This window comes from Phyllostomus discolor, chromosome 14 (assembly GCF_004126475.2).
Source record: "Phyllostomus discolor isolate MPI-MPIP mPhyDis1 chromosome 14, mPhyDis1.pri.v3, whole genome shotgun sequence".
Classification (NCBI taxonomy): domain Eukaryota; kingdom Metazoa; phylum Chordata; class Mammalia; order Chiroptera; family Phyllostomidae; genus Phyllostomus; species Phyllostomus discolor.
In genome coordinates, this window is record NC_040916.2 from 44936012 (window position 1) to 44962433 (window position 26422).

Here is a 26422-nt window from a genome sequence, read left to right on the forward strand (position 1 = left end):
AAATGAACAAAGGTATGCAGATGCAAAGTAAAATATATAAATATGCTGGGGAAATAGCACATAATCAGGAGCGTGAATAGAGGAATGGAAAACACAGCCAGAGAGGTAAGTTAGGGCCAAATTATGAAGAGCCTGAAAACTGTGAAGTTTGAACTTTGCTCTATAAACATAAAGAAAAGACAGTTTTAAGGCAAGGGAGTGACATAATCAAAACTGCGTTTTATTTTTTAAAAGATTTTATTTATTTATTTTTAGACACGGGAAGAGAGGGAGAAAGAGAGGGAGAGAAACATCAGTGTATGGTTGCCTCTTGCACGCGCGCCCCCTACTGGGGACCTGGCCTGCAACCCTGGCACATGACTGGGAATCGAACCGGCGTTCCTTTGGTTCACAGAACGGCACTCAATCCACTGAGCCACACCAACCAGGGCCAGAATTGCATTTTAGAACTACATTTAGCAGCACCCCTGGCCTCTAGCCACTAGAAGTCAATAGTGAGAGGCAGCCAACATACTTAAAATGTCCAAATAAATAAAGTTATTTGTGAAAATGAAAAGTATGTCTTTTATTTTATGAAACAACTAAATGGGCTTTTTGGCCAACCCAATATCTAGAGAAAGCCTTCGCTTCTCTGTATTTTAATTCCCATGTCTCAACAATTGGAAATAGGCACTTAGAATGCTCCCAGGAAGCTGGTGGGCAAGTGAAACGAGTACAGTGAAAGTGTACTCAGCAGGGGAGAATTTCAAGGACTCTGGTAATCATGGCTGCTTGGTCTGTTTCCAGTCTCACACAGCAGGTTGTGGTTTACACTTTTTAAATGAAGTCAGACGCAGTTAGTGTAAAGGTTGTTGAACAAATTAAAGCAATAATGAGATACTATGGTAGTGAATAGTGCTGAGTCATCAAATATGCCTGGTTATCCCTGCTTCCAGAAATGGAGCCCTCTTTTTCCTGGCCCCCTTGTGGTTGGGTAGAGCCTTATGACTCATGGGATGTAACTGACTGTCCTGAGTCACTTTAACTGCCAATGTGAGACCCTCTAGCTTTCTTTCCTTCTGGCATGATGACTCATTAGCCTGGGTTCCTCAGCAGCTATCATGAGCAGAGTCGTTCCACTGCCAACTTTCTAGAGATGATTATGCAGTGTCAACAAGAAATATGCAGTGTTTTTTTTTTTGTTGTTTTGTTTTGTTTTAAGATTTTGGAGTTGTTGCCACAACATAACCTAGTGTATCCTAATGCAGATACTATTTGACACATATCACATTCTTTTAAGTTAAACACATAGTTAACATCCAGTCCTAACGAAGGTGTGGGAAAAGAAATATTTCCAGAGATTTGCTAGTGGGAGTAAAAATTGTTTCAACTTTTTTTGAAAAGCATATTCTATTAAAATGAAAAAAAAGTACTTTTTTTTTCACCTCAGATTCCATTCTGGGGAATCTCTACCATAGAAATAACAGTGCTGCTTCAAAACGATTGTTAATGTTGCCCTAGCTGGCGTAGCTCAGTGGATTGAGCATGGGCTGTGAACCAAAGTGTCGCAGATTCGATTCCCGGTCAGGGCACATGCCTGGGTTGCAGGCCATGGCCCCCAGCAACCGCATATCGATGTTGTTCTCTCTCTCTCTCTTTCTCCCTCCCTTCCCTCTCTAAAAATAAATAAACAAACAAATAAATCTTTAAAAAACGATGTTAATGTTTATTGCATTATTTATAGTGGCTAAAAACAGAAAATAATCTAAATTTCTAAATAAGGTTTAGTCAAATGATGAAGTATTATGCAACTGTCAAAAAGACAAATTGTATCCTTTTTATTGACTTCAAGGTATGCCTGAATCCCCTCCCCGCAAAAAACCCACACGCATGACCTTGTAAGTACAAGCCTAAAACTAGGTTGTTTTACCTAAAAGGAGCAGGGGTGGTAAGTGATGGGTAGCAAAGAACATCATGTTTTTCTTCTTACATCTTGCTATTCCTCAACTCGTTACAATTTTTATGGCTTTTGTAATTAAACAAACTCAAATAAAAGAAAAAAATCTAAACCTAAGACTGCCAACTGAGTCCTTAACGCAGTAAGCTTGGTACTGCTGCCACTAGTTGGGGATGGAGGAAGAGGCGGAGCTTCTGTAATATTTCCAGACCACGCCCATTTACCCCACCAACAGCTTCTCACGCGTGCCCTGGCAGGCTCACTTTGACGCATGCGTACTCGCCTAAGTTTGTCCTAACCTCTGAGGGGCGCCCGGCGGTTTTGGATTTGACCCCGTTAGGCTACCGTCGTGGGGACCGGAACGGCACCTAAGGTTTGCTTCCGGGCGTCTCTTTTGCTTCCCCTTCCCTCCCTCACGCTTTTTCCCCTCCCCCTATCCCCCTTTCCCTTTTCGTTCTCTCCCATTGAGGCCGACCTCTGAGTCGTGAGTCTGGGGTCTGGGTGGTGAAAAGGAACTTGTAGTTGGAAGTAGGGAGGTGTGAGAAATTAACAGAGGTAATTGGAGGCCAGCGGCTTCTCTGAAATGTTTTGTTTGTGGGAGGAGGTCGGGCGAGGGTGGGAAGGAAGTTTTCCCCAAGAGGCGAGCGGGGCGGGGTTCAGCAGGGTTTGCCGGCGGGGGTGGGACGCACCTCCAAAATGAGTAGCACGGGGGTGGGGCGATGTGTGGGCAAAGGAAAAATGGGTGCTGTGGGAACTGGCATTGGGGTCGCAAGGCGTTCTGCCTTTCAATTCTACTTTAACTGCTTGATTAAAAAAAAAACAGCTATAATTGGGTTGTAGATTTTAGGTAGCCCTATTTTATTCCCAAGGATGCTCATTTCCCTCTACTTTGGAGAACCCTCTTTGCTGCAGGTTTTTCTGTGCTTAAGTATTACAGACTTTTTAAAAAGTAAATTTCCACATGGAAGCAAAGTAATGTGAAGGGAACAAATAAATAAATAGAAGACAGTGGGTTATAGACCAGCTCCTACTCTTCATATGGAGATATTTGTTCAAACTAGGCAATAGCGTGCAAAGATGTATTTAGTAAATATTAAAAAACAGGTCTCAGAAATACAGGCATACCTTCTTTCATTGCGCTTCATAGGTATTACTTTCTTTTACAAACTGAAGGCAAAGATTCAGCAAAAAGGTTATTGTTCACTTTATTGAAATACTCACTTTATTGAGGTTGTCTGGAAGCCCAACCCGCATGCCTGTGTCTTCCTCAGGAAATTGGTTCTCTTCATTTTCTTAAAACATTTCCAGTAGCTTCCTGTTAAATAATATATGGCCTCTCAAACTCTTAAGTGGTATTCAGGTCTATATTTTGTAACATAAGATGAGAGCTACAAAAGCTCATCATCATATACTGGAGAATGGGGAGAGGTAACATAGAATCAAACTTAACAATGCTTGAATATCAAAGAATGAGTTTTGTTAGGGGACTGAGGTTCCCTATTGTGGTCATCATGACTCCAAAGGTAATTTTCATTTTTTGCTTTATGTAGAAGACAATAGCATGTCGTCCCTCCCCGGGTGCCTTGGTTTGGATGCAGCAACAGCTGCAGTGGAGTCTGAAGAGATTGCAGAGCTGCAACAAGCAGTGGTTGAGGAGCTGGGTATCTCCATGGAAGAACTTCGGCAGTTCATTGATGAAGAACTGGAAAAGATGGACTTCATACAGCAACGCAAGAAGCAGCTAGCAGAGTTGGAGATGTGGGTAATACAGAAGGAATCTGAGGTGGCCCATGTTGACCAGCTCTTTGATGATGCCTCCAGGTGAGGATTACATGGGAAGTAGGAGGAAATCTCTCCATTGGCAGACATTTTTAATGTATAATTCATCATGACATTATGCCAAGCACTTTATAGTCTCCAGAGTGCAGATGCGTAGAACCTTACTCTTCCTCAAAAGTTAGAGTCCAGGCCTTGGCCACGTAGCTCAGTTGGTTGGAGGATTTGTCCTGATACGCCAAGGTTGTGGGTTCAGTCCCTGGTCAGGGCACACACAAGAATCAACCAATGAATAAGTGAAACAGCAAATCAGTATCTGTCTGTCTGTCTGTCTCCCTCCCTCTCCTCCACCCTCTCTGTCTTTCCGCCTCTCTTTCTAAAACTCAAAGAAAAGTTAGAGTCTGATATCTTATCTCTCAACCACTGATATATCATCTGTATTAGAACCAAATACATGATCAGCAGTAGGGGAGTCCAGGTTTTGAGTCTCTTCCCCTTCCTCTTGCACTCCACTTCAGAACAGTTGCTTTGTTTTCTTAGTAAAATTGTCTAGAGAGTAGAGATCATAAAGTTACTGTTTTATGTAACTGTGGAGTGTTAATAAATTCCTAGAACCCTGAATCTATTCCTAAACTCCCAGAATATTTGTTCCTGGTACCCTAGTTGTCACTTAGTAAACATTTTCAAATAACAACAAAGTAAATAATTAGGTATGGTTCACAGGACCATACTTTGGGCTTAGTTGGGATTTTTGAGAAACTAGTCTGGAAACACTATTTAAACATTTCTCTTTGAGAGAAGCATTCTAAATTCTAAACAGAGATACTTGGCATATGGCTGTTTATAAATGAAAGTCAGCTTTTACTTAAATTTATATAAATTCTAATGGTTCCTACACCTCCTGCTGGCTTTGACCTTTTCTACATGTGTTCCAATATTAGGGCAGTGACTAATTGTGAGTCTTTGGTGAAGGACTTTTACTCCAAACTGGGACTACAGTACCGGGACAGTAGCTCTGAGGATGAAGCTTCTCGACCTACAGAAATAATTGAGATTCCTGATGAAGATGATGATGTTCTCAGTATCGATTCAGGTAAGAGATGAAGCTATGGAGAAGAAAGTCTCAGAATCAAAACTGAAACACTGGAAGATGAGCAGATAGAAGATAAAAGAAGAGAGGAGAAACCAATTTCACTAATTCCATGTTAACTGTCAGGCTTGTCTGTTACAGGAAAAATAGAACATTGTTAGTATCGTAGATGTCCCCTTTGTACTACTTCCTGATTGAGTTACCTTCCTTTCCCCTTTCCATGTAACCACTATTTTTAATTCCCTTGCTTTTCTCTATAGGTGGCATTAGCACCTATGTATACATCTCAAAATGTTGTTGGGTTTGTATACTTTGGAACAGTTTTATGAAGGTATAATTTACATACTATAAAATTTACCCACTGTAAGTTAGTTTGAGTTTAGTAAATTTATACTAGTAGTGCAGTCTTCACCTCAGTCCAGTTTTAGAATAGTTGATCACCCCAGAAAGTCCCTTCGTGCTCTTTGCTCAATCTCCATGTGCCCCTCACCCTGGCACTGCTGATCTGCTTCCTTTCTGTCGAGTGTTACCTTTTCTGGAAATTCCATGTAAATAGAATCACAATATGTCTTCTTTTGTGTTGGGTTTCTATTACTTAAATGTTTTTGAGGTTCATCTGCGACTTGTTGCATTTGTCAGTAGTTTGTTTCTTTTTTTCTGAGTAGTACTCCATTGTATGGCTATACCTTGTTTTTATCCATTCCTCAATTCGTAGACATCTGGGTAGTTTACCATTTGGAGCCATTATGAGTGATGCTGCTATGAACACGGGTGTATGAGTCTTTATGTGGACAGATGGTTCATGTCTCTTGGATAGTCTGCCTGGGAGTAGAATTTTGTTAGGTCTTGTGGTGAGTGTATGTTGGAGTTTTTAAGAAGTTGTCCTGCAGTTTTATGTTCCCACTAGCAAAGTGGGGCGGTTCTGGTTTCTCTGCATCTTTGTCAGTGCTTGTTATTACGTAGTCTTTTATTTCAGCCATTTCAGTGGGTGTGGTAGGTGTCACATTATGATCATGGTTTGAATTTCCTCGAGAACATTGAGCTTATTTTTCCATACTCATTTGCCATTTGTATATGTTCTTTGGGGAAATAACTACTCAAAGTTTTGGCCTTTTTAAAAAAGTTCAGTTTGATTTTTTTAATTACTTAGAAGACTTAATATACTCTAGGTGCAATTCATTTATCAGCTACATTTTACAAAATTTTCTCCCAGGTAATGATCTGTTCATTTTCTTAATGAAGTCTTTAGGGTTCAGGGTGGTTTGTTTTCTTTATGGCTATCCGGTTGTTCTGCCACCGTTTGTTGAATAGACTGTTCTTTTGGTATCCTTGTCAGAATCATCTGGCTGTATATGTGAGTGTTTTGTCACATTGATCTAAATGTCTACCTTTACACCAGCACCACACTGCCTTACTTTCTATAGCTTTATGGTAAGTAGTAAAATCACTTAGTGAAAAGCCTCCAAAATTATAGATCATATATATTCCAAGTAAGTTTTAGGAACAGTTTGTCAGTTTCTACAAAAAAAATCTGTTTTAACTGCTAGGATTTTTAATAGGAACAGTATCAAATCTAAAAATTAATTTGGGAAGTATTGCCTTTTTAACTGAGTCTTCTAATGCATAAACATGGTACAGCTCTCTTAAGTAATTCTTTATGATGTTAATGCAAATAGAATTATTTTCTTAATCTCATTTTAGGATTGTTTGTTGATAGAATATAAAAATATAGTTGGTTTTTGTATATTGATCTGGTTAGCAAGGTTTTTGTGGGGCCGTTAGTATTTTCTATATATTAGATCATATTGTCTGCAAATAAAGTTAATTTAATTTTACTTCTTCCTTTCTAATCTGGATACCTTTAATTTCTTTTTTTTTTTTCTTTTTGTACTCGCTAAAACCTCCAGGATAATGTTGAATAAAGGTTGGGAGAGCAGACATCCTTTTGTTGTTCCTGATCTTAGGGGGAAAGCATTTGATCTTGAAGCATTAATTGTGATTTGAGCTATAGGTTTTTTGTAGATACTATTTATCAGGTTTAGGGAAGTTGATTCTATTACTAGTGTTGAGATAGTAGTGAATAGTAGTGATTCTATTGCTGAGTGTTTTTATTATAGCTGGATTGGATTTTAGATTTTACCAGGTACTTTTTCTATATTTTTTGGATATTGAACCAACCTTGCATTCCTGGAATAAACCCAATGTATAATCCTTTATATGTTACAGTATTGGATTTGGTAGTATTTCGTTAAGAATTTTTGTACTGCCGTGGCTGGTGTGGCTCAGTAGATTGGGCGCCAGCCTGTGAACGGAAAGATCATCAGTTCAGTTCCCAGTCAGGGCACATGCCTGGGTTGAGGGCCAGGTTCCCAATTGGGAGTATGTGAGAGGCAACCAGTCAATGTATCTCTCACACATTGATGTTTCTCTCTTCCTCCCTCCCTTCCCATCTCTCTAAAAGTAAGTAAATAAAATCTTTTTAAGGAAAAGAGAAGAATTTTTTACCTACATTGACAACAGTATTGAGGATTACCAGAGGGAAAGGGGGGATAAATGGTGTAGAAGGCGACTTGACTTGGGGTGGTGAAAATATAATATACAGATGATACATTATAGAAATGTACCCTGAAACCTATATAATTTTGTTAACTAGTGTCACCCCAGTAAATTCAATTAAAAAACATTTTTTGAACCTATGTTCATGCAGGCTGTTTATAGTTGTATTGTTTGATTTTCATATCAGGGTGATATGGGCCTTATGAGTTAGGTAGTGTTTCCCTGCTCCTCTGAGTTTGTGTGGAATGATATTATTTATTCCTTCAATGTTTGATATATTCAGCAATCTCGGCCTGGAATTTCTTTGTGGAAAAAAATTTTAATAAGCTTTTTAGTTTGGGATAATTTTACATAAAACAGAGAATTCCTGTATATCTTTCACCAGTTTTTTTGAATATTAATATATTTTGGTACATTGGTTAAAAGTAAGAAGCAAACATTGGTTCATTGCTTTTATCTAACCTCCATACATTGATTTCTAGACTTTTTCTTTTCTAGGATCCAATCCAGGATACCACATTGAATGTATTATGGGGAGGTTTTTAATCACTAATTTATTTTCTTTACCTGATAGGGCTATTGCATACTTTCTGTTCCTTCTGAAGTTGGTTTTTATTAATTTTGTGGATTTCTAGGAATTTTCCATGTTAATCTAAATTGTCTAAACTATTGCCATAAAGTTGTTCATAATATTTTCTTATGGTCCTTTTCAGTTTCCATAAGTTCTGTAGCGATACCATTTCTTTCTCTTTTTTTAAAAGTTTATTTTATTGATTATGCTGTTACAGTTGTCTTATTTCTTTCTCCCTTTTACCCTTGTCTGCCCTGTACCCCTTCTCCCTCCAGCATTCCCCCACCTCCATGGGTTGTACATATAAGTTCTTAGGCTTCTCCATTTCCTATACTGTTCTTAACCTCCCCCAGTCTATTTCATGCCTACCAATTAGCTTCTTACTCCCTGTACTTTTCCCACCATTCTCCCCCCTTTCCCTCCCCACTGATAACCCTCCATGTGATCTCCATTTCTGTGATTCTGTTCCTGTTCTAGTTGTTCGCTTAGTTTGTTTTTGTTTTTTAGGTTCAGTTGTTCAGTTGTTGATAGTTGATAGTTGTGAGTTGTTTTTTAGGTTCAGTTGTTGATAGTTGATAGTTGTGAGTTTGTTGTCATTTTACTGTTCATACTTTTGATTTTCTTTTTCTTCGATAAGCCCCTTTAACATTTCTTATGATAATGGCTTGGTGATGATGAACTCCTTTAACTTGACCTTATCAAGGAAGCACTTTATCTGTCCCACTCTAAATGATAGTTTTGCTGGATAGAGTAATCTTGGATGTAGGTCCTTGCCTTTCGTGACTTGGAGCCCCTTCTTGCCTCCAAGGTCTCTTTTGAGAAATCAGCTGATAGCCTTATGGGAACTCCTTTGTGGGTAACTGTCTCCTTTTCTCTTGCTGCTTCTAAGATTCTGTCCTTATCTTTAATCTAGGGTAATGTAATTATGATGTGTCTTGGTGTATTCCTCCTTGGGTCCAACTTTTTTTGAACTCTCTAAGCTTCCTGGAGGAAGCAAAGCATATATACCTACTCCTCCGTCTTGTCCAGAAGACTCATTTCTGATATTGGTTATTTGGATCTCTTTTTCTTTGTTAGTCTAGCAAAGGTTTATCAATTTTGTTGCCCTTTTTCAAGGAACCATTTTTGGGGTTCGTTGATTTTGTTTTTCTACTGTATTGTTTTCTATGATCTCTACTCTGATCTTTATTATTTTTTTTAAGATTTTATTTATTTATTTTTAGAGAGGTAAGGGAGGGAGAAAGAGAGAGAGGGAAACATCAATGTGCGGTTGCTGGGGGCCGTGGCCTGCAACCCAGGCATGTGCCCTGACTGGGAATCGAACCTGCCTCACTTTGGTTTGCAGCCTGTGTTCAATCCACTGAGCTGCGCCAGCCAGGGCTTGATCTATATTATTTTCTACTTTCCATTTAACTTAGGATTGATTTGCTGTACTTTTTCTAGTTTCTTAAATTGGAAGCTTGGATTTTTTTTTTTAATTTTTTATGTTTTAAAGATTTTACTTTTTAGAGAAATGGGAAGGGCAGGAGAAAGAGAAGGAGAGAAACATCAATGTGTGAGAGAGACATCGGCTCTTACACACCTGATGGGGGACCTGGCCTGCAATCCAGGCATGTACCCTGACTGGGAATCGAATAGGCGACCTTTTGGTTTGCAGGCTAGTGCTCAATCCACTGAGCTACACCAGCCAGGGCAAGTATTATTATTTTTTTTTTTATGTTCAGCTGAGAATATGTGTATTGATTTTAGAAAGGGAACGGGACTTGTAGACTCCCTACCCCTCCCATAATGGTAGATCTCGGGATACCCCCAGCTTGCCTGCCCGCCATGGCCGACAAGGAAGCAGCCTTTGATGATGCAGTAGAGGAATGTGTGATCAATGAAGAGAAAAAGGGTATGGGAGGGAGAGAGGGTGAGAGAGCAACATCGATTTGAGAGAGAAACATCAGTTAATTGCCTCTTGTACAGCCCTGACCGGAGACCAAACCTGCAGTCTAGGAATGTGCCCTGACTGGTAATCAAACCCATGGTCTACAGGATGCTGCTCCAGTCAACTGCATCACACCAGCCAGGGCAGAAGCTTGGATTACTGATTTAAGACTTTTCTTTCTAATGTAACATTTAAAGCTGTGACTTTCCTTTTAAGCATTGCTTCACCTGCATCGCATAAATTTTTATATGTTGTATTTTCCTTTTCATTCAACTCATAAGGTTTTTATTTCCTTTGTGGGTTTTTGTTGATCGCTGTGTTATTTAGAAGTATATTGTTTGACTCCCAAATATTTGGGACTTTGCCAGATTTCTTTCTGTTGTAAATTAACTTCATGGTTGTCAGAAAACATACTTTGCATGATCAGTTCTTTAAAATATATTTAGGCTTTTTTAATGGTCTGGGATATTGTCTGTTCTGGAGAGTGAACCATGTGTGCTTGAAAAAGAATGTATATATTCTGTAGCTGGAGTGTTTTATAAATACTGCAACAAAAATTAATCTTCTGTGATGAACATATGTTATGACTATATGAAATATCTGGAATAGACAAATCCACAGAGACAGAAAGGAGATTAGTGGTTGCCAGTAGTTTGGAGGAGGCTAGAATGGGGAGTTACTGCTAATAGGTATTTTTTCACCCTGAAAAGGAAACCACATACTCAGTGGTTTTTTTTTGGGGGTGATGAAGATGTTCTGAAATTAGTGAGGTGAGTTATACAACTTTGTGAATATATTAAAATCCACTCAAACATTTTTAAAGGGTTGTTTGTTTTTTTTAAAGATTTTATTTATTTTTAGACAGGAGAAGGGAGGGAGAGGGAGAGAAACAGCGGTGTGTAGGTGCCTCTCACACCCTCCCTACTGGGGACCTGGCCCACAACCCAGGCATGTGCCCTGACTGGGAATCAAACCGGTGACTCTTTGGTTCGCAGACCAGCACTCAGTCCACTGAGCCACACCAGCCAGGGCTAAAGGGTAAATTTCATAGTATGTGAATACCTGACTTTTTAAATTTTTAATGAAATTTAAAATTTATTTTCTTGGTTGCACTAGCCACATTTCATTTGCTTAGTAGCCACATGTTAACAGATTGGATGGTGCAGATACAGAACAGTTCTGTCATAGCAGAGAGTTCTGTTGTACTGCATTATTTAGGATTAAATATTTGCTTAGTTTACTGATTACATATCTTTTTCAGAACATTCAGCAAATCCACAATTATTGTTATAAAAATTCAAATATACAATGGAAACCCAAAATCCTATAAACCACCTGCCCCAGTACTTTACCCCTGGTTAGCACTGTCATTTATTTGCTGTGTTTCTCTCTGAACCCTTTTGGTACTTTTACATATATATATATGTGTCTGTGTTTACTTTTCAGTTGCTATTGATAATACTTCCATGATAATGCTTTTAAATAGCTTAGTTCTTGGTTTCTTGAAAATTCTTCTGTTAAGTATCTTCACTCATTAGAGTTTATTTCATGCATAGGTGATGCTGGGAGCAGAACTCCAAAAGACCAGAAGGTGAGTTGGAATGGGCAGGAGAAGAGTAAAAGATAAGAATACGAAAATGGGAGAAACTTTTGGCCTGACATAAAATCATTCACTCTGTAATCAGCCCTCCTTGTGGCAATCCTATAACAGACGTTATATGAATGCAGAAGAGGTTACTTAGAGATTCATGCACTGAGTGCTCTATGAATGTAGAATTTGGCAGTGCTGAGCTAGTTGAGATTAATCAAGGAAAGCTTTCCAAAACTGATTTCTGAACCAAATTTGTAAGAAAGGGCAGTTTTGCCTGATAAAGTAACTGTAAGCTGCCAAACATAATTAATCTATTTTGTTTTTTGAAAGATAAATTACTTCTTATTCTAAAGTTACTTCTAACCGATGCTGCTATTTCAATTTCCTTTATCCCTTTCCTTACAGCTCCGTGAAGCTATGGCTGCCCTAAGGAAGTCAGCTCAAGATGTCCAGAAGTTCATGGATGCTGTCAATAAGAAAAGCAGTTCCCAGGACCTACATAAAGGTTAGGGTTAGGTGGTACCTCAATACAGGTGGAGGTGCATTCTTACAGAGATTTCATGGATAACTGACTTTGTTTTAGCGTCTCAGAACCCTTCTTGGCCTCTGTTGGTTTCTTTTAACACCACAGACTATACAAGTCGGTATAAGATTATGATTTTGTTTTTCCTTGTTGTCTGCTTAAGTCTTTTGCCAGCTGCTTCTCCATCATGGGATGGTTTGTCTAAATATCTTTTAGCTCATGCTCATGGCTCCTTCTTCCAGATGGAGACCATAGAGAATAGACTAGTAATTTAGATACTTAAAAGCAATCTGAGGGAAGCTTTGTGTATAGAATGGGGCTGTTAACAGGAGAATGTTTTATAAATGCTATTTTGTATTTAATGAGTGGTAATGTTGTTAATGAGGAGTTGTAAGCAGTTGGTTAAAGTGAAATGTTCTTGAATTACATGTGAATTTCAATTATTCAAGTTTCTCCTGTTAGCATAATAATTGAGTCGGCTATGTTTCAGCTATGTTATGTGTTTTTGCCCTTGACCCAAGAGAGCAACAGAAGTGGCTGAGGATCAAAAATTATTCCATTTTCCCTGATTACTCTGCTGCCCTCTTTACTTTTTCATTCTCTCCCCAGTCTGTGCCATATCTGTTTACAAGAACGTTGCTTTCTTCCATAGGAACCCTGAGTCAGATGTCTGGAGAACTGAGTAAAGATGGTGACCTGATAGTCAGCATGCGCATTTTGGGCAAGAAGAGAACTAAGACATGGCACAAAGGCACCCTTATTGCCATCCAGACAGTTGGTATGTTCAAGCTAGAGGAGGAGCTAATGAAAGGCAACCTGCAGGTCTCCATTGCTGATTGTTTCTTTTCCCTGCAGCTTTGCCTTTTGTTTCACACAATAGCCAGGATTTACACAGAAACTGGTGGTTTTTTAAAAGTTTGTCTATCTTTCCCTCAGGGCCAGGAAAGAAGTACAAGGTGAAATTTGACAACAAAGGAAAGAGTCTACTGTCGGGGAACCATATTGCCTATGATTACCACCCTCCTGCTGACAAGCTGTATGTGGGCAGTCGAGTGGTGGCCAAATACAAAGACGGGAATCAGGTCTGGCTCTATGCTGGCATTGTAGCCGAGACACCAAACGTCAAAAACAAGCTCAGGTACCTGGACAGAGGATTGTAAAGAGAGCAGAGGCTGGGAGCACAGCACCTGCCCTGTCCCAGTCATAGTCCAGATCTCACAATTAGCCTTTGTGCTCTTAGTCCCCAGTGGCCAAAACCCTTTCTGTTTCTTTGCTGCTAGAGTCATGTGGGTGATTCTCTCTTTCTCCTTGCCCCTGCCTTTTTTTTTCTTGTCTTAAGGAGAAAACTTGGAGGAAATCTAGGAAGAGAGTAATCAGGATGGATTAATGGTTGGGGAATAGGGAATTCATGTAGAAGGAAGAAATAAAGTGGAGGCTAAGTGATTTTCAGAACACAAATCTGATAGTGGAATGTGAATAAATAGCTTTTGGAAAAGTAGGGCTATATTAGGTAGATTAAGGGAGAATTCTTACCTCCTGGGTTGGGAAGAAAGAATAACAGGAAGAAAATAGTAAACTGGAACATCTTCCCTGATGTAGGTCTTATTTGATCAGGAGGAGTGGAAGCTATGATAAGATAATACTTTAGGTCGTGATAAATATAATCCCCTGATCTTGCTACAATGGCTCTTTCCTTACAGGTTTCTCATTTTCTTTGATGATGGCTACGCTTCCTATGTCACACAGTCTGAATTGTATCCTATTTGCCGGCCACGTGAGTATCCCTCCCTTCTTCCTCAGTTCTGTTCATCTTCCTCTACCTTATATTTCTTCTAAAGACAACCAGTTGAAAAGCCCTCGTGTTTTTGGTGCTTCAGTCTCAAAGAACATAAGTTTGATTAATGGCCTTTGGGAGATACAGTTTTATTGGTTCATCTCCAATGGTGGGTTTTGTAGAGAAAGAGTGAAACACTGGAAGACCATAATTGACCTTGGGTGGACAATAGTATTATAGATGTGTTTTGATTTCATGTCTAAGTGATTTAGATTTGAGAAGATCTTAGTCTCATACTTATTTCCTAGCCTCATATTTCATCTAATGTGTATCAATCTGTAGGCTGAATGGTGCTTTCTACAGAAGCTATGTTAAGTGGGGGATTCGTGGTGTCCTGCATACCTGTGACTCAGGCTTGGGGACAGACTCATAGAGAAGCAACAGGGGTTTGGTTTTGTTTTGTTCTAAGGGTTTTTTTTTAATCTTCACCAAGAATATGCTTATTGATTTGAGAGAGAGAGAAACATCAATGTGAGAGACAAACATCGATCAAACCCACAACACAGGTGTACAAGACAATGGTCCAACTAACTGAGCCACCCAGCCAGGGCAGAAGCAACAGTTTTTAATCACAGAAGAGTCAGCTAACACTGCTGTGTTTCAACATAATGAGGCAGTAAATGCATTCAGGATCCCTTAAAGCCTGATAGACAATGAGAAGGAAGGATAATTTTTTTTTATCAATTTCCTGATGCCACCTAATCTTTTTGTTGTTGTTGTTGTTGTTGTTTACTTATAGACTTATCAAGTTAGCATTTTTGTTTTAATTTTTCTAAGGAGGAATTTCCATTTTTATGAAATGAGTGACTTATCTGTATTATATTTAGTATTTACTTCATTTGCATGGGCATTTACACATCAAGTTCAGCACTTTTTTTTTAATCCTCACCTGATATACCCATTGATTTTAGAGAGAGAGAAAGGGCAGGGAGAGAAACACTGATGTGAGAGAAAAAACCAATTGGTTGCCTCCCATACACCCACAGCTGGGGATCGAACCCACAAACTTTTAGTGTATGGGATGATGCTCCAACCAACTCAGCCACCTGGCCGGGGCTTCTGTTCAGTACTTCAGTTTTGCTTCCCTTGAGGCTGTGATTTCATTTACTATTCTGTCCCTCCAAATTAAAAAATACCAAACATCTCCTTGCCAACCATTTTTCCCTATCAAGACATGCCCTATATGCCCTCTCTCAACCCTGCTTCTTCCTTGGGACAGTGAAAAAGACTTGGGAGGACATCGAGGATATCTCCTGCCGAGACTTCATAGAGGAGTACATCACTGCTTACCCCAACCGCCCCATGGTGCTACTCAAGAGTGGCCAGCTCATCAAGACTGAGTGGGAAGGCACGTGGTGGAAGTCCCGAGTCGAGGAGGTGGACGGCAGCCTAGTCAGGATCCTCTTCCTGGTACTGTTCCTCCCTAGTTTTTGAGGCAGAGGTTGGGTGGTTGGGGGAGCATAAGAGGCAATAGTGAGGATGATTTTGTAGAAGTCAATAGTTTTCCTCTTTCTTATCCTGTCTGTCCCTACTGTTATCAGTTATATTTTACTTTGTCCTTCTTTTTATTCCTTTGTGAATGTTTGAAAATAAATTCCCTGACTTTAACTATGACATTGATCTGTATGGTTGTTTGTTCTGTCTCCCCCTCTCTCTTCCTTTCTCTCTAGGAATATTCACATTGTATATGGGTACAGAGAAAGCAGCCACTTCCATTTGTCCATGGTTAGGATTTTGGTAGTATAAGTAGGACAAAGAAGGAAGAACCAAGGAATTTGAATTGGAGGTCTTGATGGTGTTTCAAGGCCCTGTTTAACTCTTAGATCCTCTAGATCCATCTTTTTCTCCCCTCTCACACTTAGAATAATATTGGGTTGGTTCGTTTGGGGGTTTTTGTTGTTTTGTTTTGCTTTGTTTTTTTCTGTAAGATGGCTCTACTACAGCTTAAGTTGTCTTTTTCTTAATTGTATTTTATTGATTGTGCTGTTACAGTTGTCTCAAATTATTTTTCTTGGCCCTCCTGCACCCAGCACCCCCACTCCCTCAGGCAATCCCCACAGCATTGTTCATGTCCGTGGGTCATGTTTATAAGTTCTTGGGCTACTCCATTTCCTGTACTTTAGTTTTCATCCCCAGGGCTATTCTGTGACAATTTATTTGTACTTCTTAATCCTCTCATCTCTTCACCCAGTCCCCCATACCCCCCTCCCATCTGACAACCATTTGTCTCTGTTCTTGATTGCTTAGTTTATTTTTTAGGTTGAATTGTTGACATACGTATTTGTTCGTAGTTTTTATCTTTTTCTTAAATAAGTCCCTTCAACATTTCATATAATAATGATTTGGGGATGATGAATTCCTTCAGTTTTTTCTCATCTGGGAAGCTCTTTATCTGCTCTTTGATTTTAAATTATATCTTTGTTGGGTAAGAGCAATTATAGTTCCCTGCTTTTCATGACTTTGAATATTTCTTGCCACTGCTTCTAGCCTGCAAACTTTCTTTTGAGAAGTCAGTTGAGTCTTATGGGAACTCCCTTGTAGGTAACCGCTTTTCTCTCTTTTTTTTTAATTAATCTTTATTGTATTTTTTCCCCATTACCTATCTGCTTTTCTTTTGCTGCTTTTAAGATTCTCTCTTTGTCTTTAATCTTTGGCATTTTAATTATGATGTGTCTTGGAGTGGGCTTCTTTGCATCCATCTTGTTTGGGAATCTCTCTGCTTCCTGGACTTGCATGTCTATTTCCTTCACCAAATTAAGGAAATTTTCTTTCATTATTTTTTCAAATAGAGTTCCAATTTCTTGCTCTTTCTCTTTTCCTCCTGGCACCCCTATGATGTGAATATTGGACTGCTTGAAGTTGTCCCAGAGGCTGCTTACATGAGCCTCATTTTTTTGTATTCTTTTTTCTTCTTATTGTTTTGATTGGTTGTTTTTGCTGCTTTATGTTCCACATAATTGATGTGATTCTCAGCTTCATCCACTCTACTATTGTTTCCCTGTAAATTGTTCTTTGTTTTGATTAGTATATCCTGCATTTCTGACTGGATCTTTTTTATGCTGTTGAGGTCCTCACTACGTTCCTTGAGCATCCTTTTAACGAGTGTTTTTAACTCTGCATCTGATAGATTGCTTATCTCCATTTTGTTAATGTTTTTTTCTGAAGTTTTGATCTCTTCTTTCATTTGGGCCATGCATCTTGATCATTTTGACAGCCTCCCTGTGTTTGTTTCTATGTATTAGGTAGAGCCGCTATGACTCCCTGCCTTTGTATCATGGCCTAATGTAGTTGGTGTCCTATAGGGTCCAGTGGCACAGCTTTCCCCATCACCCAAGCTAGGTACTTGAGGTGCACCCTTCGTGTGGGCTGAGTAGACCCTCGTCTTGTAGTTGAGCCTTGATTACTGTTGGCAGGTCAATGGGAAGGATTTACCCAGGCCAGTCAGCTCTGCTGGGCCATGACCACTGACCACCAACCTCCACACTCTGTGGAGGATCAGCTGTGCAGGAGCAGGGTGGTGGTGCACCAATGTGGTCTGTAGCTGTCCACTGGGGTTCAGGCTCTGGGGCTTTTCAAGTGATGCAGGCCAAGGTCAGCCCCCACCTGTGTTCTGTCTGGGGCCACACTGCATGAGCTGTATAGCAATCTGAGGTGGCTGCTACTTGCTCTGGGCTTGGAAATTCCCAAGTGAAGCCAGGCTGTGGATCTAGGCTGGCTGCTGCTAGTGTTGGTCCTGGGGCCACTTAGCAAGAGGTATAGGGGATGCAGGCTCTGAGGCTGGCTGTTGCTTGTTTGATAGGATTTAGGAAGTTGTGAAGCATGAGCCAAGACCAGCCATTCTTATGGAAAAGTCAGTTAACAGTTCGAGTAGGCCTGTAGGTTGGGTGAGGCGGAATCTCAGGATCTCCAGAGTGGGGCAAACAGCGTTGGCCAGGTTGATGGAGTCTCAGAAAGGGCACCAGCCTGCCTGCTCTGTGGCTTTCTGGAGGGAGGGCTCAGAAAATGTACAGTGGCCTCTGCCCACATTTTGGTCTGGGGGAAAGCTGTCCTCCAGCTCCTGCCTTGATGCCAGACACTTCAGTTCCTCCCTCTATGCCACTGGTACCTTTCAAGCTGCTGCCCTGGTGCTGTAGCTCAGAGGGAGTAAGTCTGAGTAAGCTCATGTATGGGTTCTTAAAGGGAAACTGCTTGGGATCCAGAAGTTTCTTCCACCATCTCAATCCCCACTGGTTTTTGCAGCCAGAAGCTGTGGAGCCTTATCTTCCTGGCACTGAACCCTAGGCTGGGGTGCCTTGTATGGCCTGGGACTCCTCACTCCCAAGATACCCCTCCTAAATTTTTATCCCCCACATGTGGGTGAAGGACCAGCCCATTCTGCATCTGCGCCCCTCCTACCAGTCTGGATGGATGAGGTTTCTTTAATTCCATAGTCATCCAGGTTCCATTCAAGTCTTATTTCTGCTGATTTGAGTGACAGTTCTATGTTTTATTTGTAATTTTCATGTGGTTGTGCGAGGAGGCAAGCCATGTTTACCTATGCTGCCATCTTGACCAAAGTTGTACTTTGTTGTCTTTAACTACATTCATAACAATTTTTTTAGATTGTGACAGCTGTTACTATCAGCGTTCATTTAAAAACAAACATAAAAAATGGTGAATTTCTTTGTAGCCATTTTAATATTAAAGATGGAAGAAAATATGTAACACTTTTAGCATATTATGCTTTATTACTTCAAGTAGGGTAAAAATACAACTGAAATATAAAACATGACTGGTATAGCATTTGGAGCAGGCGCTGTGGCTGGTCAAACATGTCAAAAGATGTGTGCAAGAGATGACTCACTGGACAGTGCTTCTTGAAGTGGATAGCAATTACATCAAGGTGTTAATTGAGAACATTGAACGTTATACAAAGCGGAAGGTAGCCAGTGTACTCACAATATCCAGATCAATAAGGTTATTCAGAAAAATGAATAACATGTCCTTTATCTTATAGAAAAAATGAAATGGCCTTTTTGGCCAACCCAATATTTCTCCTCTGAGCTATCCCAGCTTTTTGTTTCTAAGGCCTTATAAGCCTGCTAATAATTCTTATACTTAGTAAAAACATGTGTTGTTCCTGAAAATTCTTTAGCAAGGATTATATGTTTTTCTTCTTTAGATTCTTTTTCTTCTTTTAGATTCATGAAGCCTGGCACATACGTTTATTGAATAAGTAAGGAATTCAGGGCTCATCAGGGAGATTTCCCCAAGGAAGCACATGCTATATATTGTCCACAGATGGCAGGATTGAGTCTAGCCTTTAACCCGTTCCCCTCCTTCCTCCCTCCCAATCCCCCAGGATGACAAAAGATGTGAATGGATCTATCGAGGCTCTACACGGCTGGAGCCCATGTTCAGCATGAAGACATCCTCGGCCTCTACATTGGAGAAGAAGCAAGGGGGACAGCTCAGGACACGTCCAAATATGGGTATGTCCTGAAAGACACCCTGGGGGAGGGTGGGATGGGACAGACCAGCGAAGGAGAGTATACACAACGCTTTCCTTTGTTTACCAGGATGACACCACTGACTCATTGGAAACAGGACGTGTGTGCCCTGAGTTGTTGTCAGTAGTGGTGGTGGATTTATGGTGCTGCCTCCACATGCTGTGGCTCTGACTCGTTCTAAACAACCACATAAAAATTGGAAACAGCTGGCTTAGGTTAGGGGTGTTGGTTGTAATAGTTACCTCTGTTACTCACATGAGGATAACTGCTTTTTGTTATCTGTGGTCAACTTTTTCTTTTTAAGATTTTATTTATTTATTTTTAGAGAGGGAAGGGAGGAAGATAGAGAGAAACATCAATGTGCAGTTGCTGAGGGTTATGGCCTGCAACCCAGGCATGTACCCTGACTGGGAATCGAACCTGGGACACTTTGGTTCGCAGCCTGCCCTCAGTCCACTGAGCTACGCCAGCCAGGGTTATGGTCAACTTTTTTGAAGCCTAAACTCTTTTTTTGTTTGTTTGTTTTTATGTGTTCCAGGCAAACTTTCTGGTTCGTTTTTTTCTGAGTACATTAGTTGATCAAAAAATGTATTTTTGAAAGTTTTCACTAAAGTATAACACAATTATTAACATTATAAATCATCTTAGGTAAAGTCTTAATGATTCAAAGCAGCCTATGCCAGTGTTACCACTCATTTGGTGTAAACACTGGGAACTGACAATCTTAGCTCTTATTTAGAATATTTCCATTTATGCTTTTTTTTATATATTATATAAATTGAGGGTCAGGTGTGTACATAAACATAAGTGACACAGCTGTCATCTTCTGAATGGTCAATTTCCTTTTTCTATAGGTGCTGTAAGGAGCAAAGGCCCCGTGGTACAGTATACGCAGGATCTGACCAGTACTGGAACCCAGTTTAAGCCAATGGAGCTTCCACAGCCTACTGCCCCAAACATCCCACCTGCTGCTACACCTGTCCCACCTGCTGCACCCACCCCTCCTGCCCCACCTGCTCCACCTCTGTCCCCCCAGGCAGGTGACACTGAGTGAGTACTTTTCCTTCTTTTTTGCCAATTTCTTTCATATTTCTTATTGCTGTATTCTTTACCATATGATCTCTTCTCTGATCTCCTAGAAGCTTGGAAAATCAGCTTGCCCAGTCACGAAAGCAGGTAGCCAAAAAGAGCACATCTTTCAGGCCAGGATCTGTGGGCTCTGGTCATTCCTCCCCTGCGTCCCCTGCACTCAGTGAAAATGTCCCTGGTGGGAAACCTGGGATCAACCAGACATACAAGTGAGAAAAATCTCTGACTCTTGGGTGGGGAGGGAAGTGAACATTGTGGACTATGTGGTCACTTATAGGGAAGTTCCTTGGCCCCGTGGGGTTATGGATGACGAGGGTTCGGACTTGAAAGCTTTAACCATGGAAGTTTCCAGGAAACAGAGTGTAAAAATAATTGAATTAGAAACTGGGTGCCTAGAAATATATAATCACCAAAAACTCACTTGTTAAAATTTCTTGATAAAAGTGTGGTGTCGTCATTGGCACAATAAAAAGGGAATATACTATAGCCACTTTCCTTGGATTGTGGGAGTTAGTAAGGACATTTGTAGGACATGTAGTGGGAAATAAAGCATTTATGGAAGACTGGACCCTGCTTCCATAATTCACAGGCAAAAAAAAAATATTAGGAAAAGGTACACACACTATTGAAATAGACATCAGTCAGTGAAGAGTAACCAGGATGTTTCATTGTCCAGGTTTTTTGGTAAGGCAAGGGAAAATCTGACTTTCTTGTGCCATCTTTTAGCTTCAAGAGCACAGCTGTTTGGAAGGTTAGAGAAGTGGTTTAGCCAGCAGGAGAGGTAGTTACTCAACAGAGAGATCCTGTTTTGTTCTTACCTGATCTGTTGCATCTCATTTGCAGATCACCTTTAGGCTCAACGGCCTCTGCCCCGGCACCCCCGGCACCCCCAGCACCCCCAGCACCCCCAGCATCCCCAGCATCCACAGCCCTCCCAGCCCTCCCAGCCTTCCATGGCATGCTGGAGCGGGCGCCGGCAGAGCCCTCCTACCGTGCGCCCATGGAGAAGCTCTTCTACTTACCTCACGTCTGCAGCTATACTTGTCTGTCTCGAGTCAGACCTATAAGAAATGAGCAGTACCGGGGCAAGAACCCCCTGCTAGTCCCGCTCCTTTATGACTTCCGGCGGATGACAGCCCGGCGTCGAGTTAACCGCAAAATGGGCTTTCATGTTATCTATAAGACACCCTGTGGCCTCTGCCTTCGGACAATGCAGGAGATCGAGCGCTACCTTTTTGAGACTGGCTGTGACTTCCTCTTCCTGGAGATGTTCTGTTTGGATCCATATGTTCTTGTGGACCGCAAGTTTCAGCCCTATAAGCCTTTTTACTATATTTTGGACATTACCTATGGGAAAGAAGATGTTCCCCTATCCTGTGTCAATGAGATTGACACAACGCCCCCTCCCCAGGTGGCCTACAGCAAGGAACGAATCCCAGGCAAGGGTGTTTTCATTAACACAGGCCCTGAATTTCTGGTCGGCTGTGACTGCAAGGATGGGTGCCGGGACAAGTGAGTTGGTGGCGTATTGCTGGCCCTGCTACGGTTGCCTTTCTTTCCACCTCTTTCTTTGCCTTACATGTGCACTCCTTTCCCCATCTCCCTCTACACCTTCCCTGGCTGGAGTTCCTGCCTTGAGGTCTGCATGAAAGTCATGAAACAGAGATGTAAGGGTCGACTTGGCCCAGCTGCACAACCTGGGTGCATGTGTCTTGTTTGTTTGACTCTCCTCTTTTGCTTCCCTTCACCGTGCTTTCAGTTGCCGCCTTGTTTTATTCTATCTCTTTACTTTATTCTCACTATGTCATGGTCTTTCTCTGTCTTTTCCTTTTTCATTTATATGTACGAGAGAAGAAAAAGAAATTTCACTACTTTATCCCCCCCATCCTTTTATTAATGCTTCTTACTTTTAAAGAAAGTCTCATAGCTCTAGCTGTCATATCTTTCTGTCTTACATAGGTCCAAGTGTGCCTGCCATCAGCTAACTATCCAGGCTACCGCCTGCACCCCAGGTGGCCAAGTCAATCCCAACTCTGGCTACCAGTACAAGAGGCTAGAAGAGTGTCTGCCCACAGGGTAAGTAGTCCGGGGGAGGTGAAGCATCTCAGACTGAGAAGCGTGTTCTTGTTTTTCTGTTTGTAGGAACCACCAGAATTCTAAAAATTGGAACCAAGAATAGAATCAATGAAACAAGCATTTATTTTATCAATTGGATCTTACTTATTGAAATCCCAGCACTTGTTTCTTCCTTGAGCTTTCCTTGAAATGAAGGCATAGAATGATTGAACAGTGTCTAATTTTCTGTTGTAGTTAAAAGTGATCTTAATTTTATAGCTGTGTGAATGTCCTAGCAGATTATGGCTTGCTCTAACAGGTGAGTCTGAGATGTGTTCAGAGAGGAGAAGACGGTAGAGACCTGATTATGTATGACTTTATACATAAGAATAAAAATTAGTCAAATTCATGGTGCAATTAGGAAGCTGTTGGAGAATCTTGCAGAGTCAAATGGTCTGATCTGCCTTTTGAAGATTACTCTGGCTTCTGTAAGGAGAATATGTCATATGTCATTTGTATGAGCAAAAGAAGAATTTGGAATACCCATTAGGAGATGTAAGTGAGAGGTGGTGGTTGCTGGTACCAAAATGAAAGTAATAGAGGTGAGAGAGGATAGATTTGGGATACCTTTGGAGATGGAGCTAAGAACTTGATAGATTGGCTGTGGATGGTGGGAGGGGAGGGGCAGGATCAGGGACAATTCCTAAATTTTATACTTGAGCAACTAAATGGATGTTGATGCTTTTTACTGACATAGAAGACGAGAGGAGTTACAGGTCTGAGTGAAATTCAGCTTCTGTTCTAACCATGTGGAGTTTGAGATGCCTCTTAGTCCAAGTGGAAACATCGGGAAGGCAGTGAGATTTCTGAGAGAAGTGTAAGGGCTGCAAAGGAGTGGTTGGTGTTTAAAGCCTGGATGAGTTCACCTAGCGAGAATATTGGTAACAGGGAGCAGAAGGGGGCCCAGGAGTCAGCCCCGGGCTCTCCAGCTAGAGACTGAGCAGAGGAGGTGGAGCCAGCATGTGAGACTGAGGACAGGTCAGGGAAATAGAAGGGCAATAGGAGAGTGAGGTATAGCATGATAAATTGTCTACACATGAACATGTGAACTAATAAGTCTAGTGCTCAAGATACATAATTAGCGGAGAGAACAGAAGAAGAGAGGAGAAAAACATCAGTGAAATAATTCAGAAATGTTCCCATAATTGAAGGGTCTGGGTTTCCAGGGCCAATCAGATCCCAGTGTAATGACTAAAAGTAGATCCCCACTAAAATGCATAAAATGTGACCACTGAGCCCCCATAACACTGAAGACAAAAAAGAAAATCCTGAAAGCTTCTAGAGAGGATAGACACCCCCCCCCACACACACACACACACACACACAGACGCAAAATGACTTAAACCTTACCAAAATAACATTGAAAGCTAGAAGGCAATTAAGAAATTTCAGAATTGTTAAGGGAAAATTATTTCTAACCTAGAGGTCTAAACATAAGCAGACTCTTAGTGTGAAAGTAGACTAAAAACTTATTTTATACATGAAATACATCAAACTTTTTCATTATTCCACTTCTTGGAAAGTTACTGAAAATGTTTACCAAAAGGAAGGTACAAAGTCCAGAGAGAGGAAGGCATACAGATGCAGGAAACAGAGGACCCAGCTCAAAAGAGGGGAGAGAGAAATCCCACAGATGACAGTGAAGGGGAGTGAAGGAGGTATCCAGGCTGACAGCTGGGTATAGAGAATAGCCAGCGTGAGGTTGGGCCAGTCCTGGCTACAAAAGAGACTTCAGGAAAACGAACAATTTGATAGAAAACCTGCATTGTGTCTGAGTATCTTCAGAGGACATTAGGACTACTGAGGAGATCAGGAAATGAATTTGTGCTGAATGCGTAGGGTTAGGGTTAGGGTTAGCAAAGAAAACTAAGCAAAGGAAAAGACAGTTACTAGCTTTACCTGCATCACTGTATCATTTATGTTTTCATTTTATTTATTTATTTTTAGATTTTATTTATTTATTTTTTTTTAGAGAGAAGGGAAGGGAGGGAGAAGGAGAGGGAGAGAAACATCCATGTATAGTTAACCTCTCATGCTCCTCCAACTGGGAACCTGGCCCACAACCCAGGCATGTACCCTAGACTGGGAATCGAACCAGCAACCCTTTGGTTTGCAGGCCAGCGCTCAATCCACTGACCCATACCAGCCAGGGCTATGTTTTCATTTTAAACAAAAAAAATTGAATCTTGTAACAATGTTTAGATTTATCAGTGCTGAGTGGTAGGTGAGTATTCATTGTATCTTTTTTACATGTTTGAACTCTTTCATTAAAATGTTTTCAAATGACCACAAATAATATATGACTCCTGTGCTTAAACCTCTCTAATAGCTTCCAACTCTACTTTGGATTTTATTCTAACCCTTAGTCTTGGGTCACAAGACGCTATACTGTCTTGCTCCTTCCTATCTCTCTCCCTGCACATCTGTTCCAACCACACTGATCCTCTTCATTTCCTGGATCCAGTTCACCCAGTGTTTGCCAGCCTTCCTTGAGGGACTTTGTACGTGCTGTGCCCTCCTCTTGGCATGCTCCCACTGTTCTTTGCGTAGTTATCTTCTTTAACCTTAGGCTTCCTCAGCTTTATTCTCACCTCAGAGAAACCTTTCCTGGTCACTCTAGAACTAGGTCATTTTCACTTTATCATTCAATCATTGAGCACCACGTTCATGTCCTTTATAGCATCTTGGTCAACTTCCATTTATTACATTTGTTCACTTGTTTTTGTTCTGGTTTTTTCCATTAGAATGTAGCTCCTTGAGGGCATGAACCTCGTCTATCTTATTTACCATTGTATCACTAGCAACTAACTTACCCAGTGCCTGGCACATAGTAACAACTCCAATTTTGTTGAATGAATGAAAGATACTCAGCATAGCTACTCTGAAAGTTTCATCTGGTGGTGATTAAACCTGAGTGCACATTTTGGCCTCATCCCTCCCAAACTGGTCCTGTTTTATCAGCTGTAACACAGGCTCTGAACATTGCCACCCCAGGGACTAAAAGTTATTTCTTGATAAGACGCTGGTTCTGTGTTTTGTGAAAATTCATTGAGCTGTAGAAGTGTGTACTTCTCTCTCTGAATATTATACTTTAATAATTTTTTAAGGTAAAAAATACTTTATATGCCTACTTTGAGGATAGAGAAAGAGAACATATGTAAAGCATTGACATAATGCCAGACACAAAGTATACGTTCAATAAACAGAAGCTGCTCTTACCACCTTTGTCTGGGGGATACGACTGATGTCATCAACCAACTGACCCTACCGTTACCTTTCCAAAAGTAAATGTCCCCCATCAATTTACATGCCAGGAACATAAGTCAAATCCTAATCACGAGCAAAGGAGATAGAGCAGAAACACTGATACTTGAAAAGATGGCAGTTTTCTCAGTATAACTTCTTCTGTTAATGTTGATATTTGCTAGATCTGATTAACTTCAATAGTTTATTTAAAAAATAGTTGTTAAATCCCTTTAACTAGATTAAAGAATATAAACTCCTTGAGATTCAGTAAATCTGCTTACATAGTCATTACCTAATACATGACGGTACCTTAAGATTTCTAACAGTTCTGTGGATTCAGTGGATGCTCTAGTGATTGTGTCATGATTGATTTTATTGTACCCTCCTCCCAGAGTTTATGAGTGTAACAAACGCTGCAAGTGTGACCCAAACATGTGCACAAACCGGTTGGTGCAGCATGGACTACAGGTTCGACTTCAGCTGTTCAAGACACAGAACAAGGGCTGGGGTATCCGCTGCTTGGATGACATTGCCAAAGGTTCCTTTGTCTGTATTTATGCAGGTTGGTGATGAAAGGTTTGCTTTCTGCAGTTAGGACATGGTAGGGAATTGAATCAGTGACAAGTTTGAACATTAGAATGAAATGCTTGACGTGTGAACTTGGGAGCAAGAGTAG

General features: G+C 40.7%; 1 protein-coding gene across 1 annotated transcript in view; it reads left to right on the forward strand.

The window, feature by feature from the left end:
• The first annotated feature begins 2336 nt into the window (after positions 1-2336).
• SETDB1 (SET domain bifurcated histone lysine methyltransferase 1) overlaps positions 2337-26422 on the forward strand; it is a 29562-nt gene continuing 5476 nt past the window's right edge. The window contains 15 exon segments of the mRNA XM_028502856.2: positions 2337-2491; positions 3487-3757; positions 4654-4805; positions 11416-11450; positions 11856-11955; positions 12626-12751; positions 12910-13111; positions 13674-13747; positions 15027-15217; positions 19149-19278; positions 20151-20346; positions 20436-20594; positions 21229-21897; positions 22345-22461; positions 26139-26308. Of these exon segments, the coding sequence (XP_028358657.1) occupies positions 3498-3757; positions 4654-4805; positions 11416-11450; positions 11856-11955; positions 12626-12751; positions 12910-13111; positions 13674-13747; positions 15027-15217; positions 19149-19278; positions 20151-20346; positions 20436-20594; positions 21229-21897; positions 22345-22461; positions 26139-26308 (2581 nt within the window). The 5' untranslated portion in view covers positions 2337-2491; positions 3487-3497.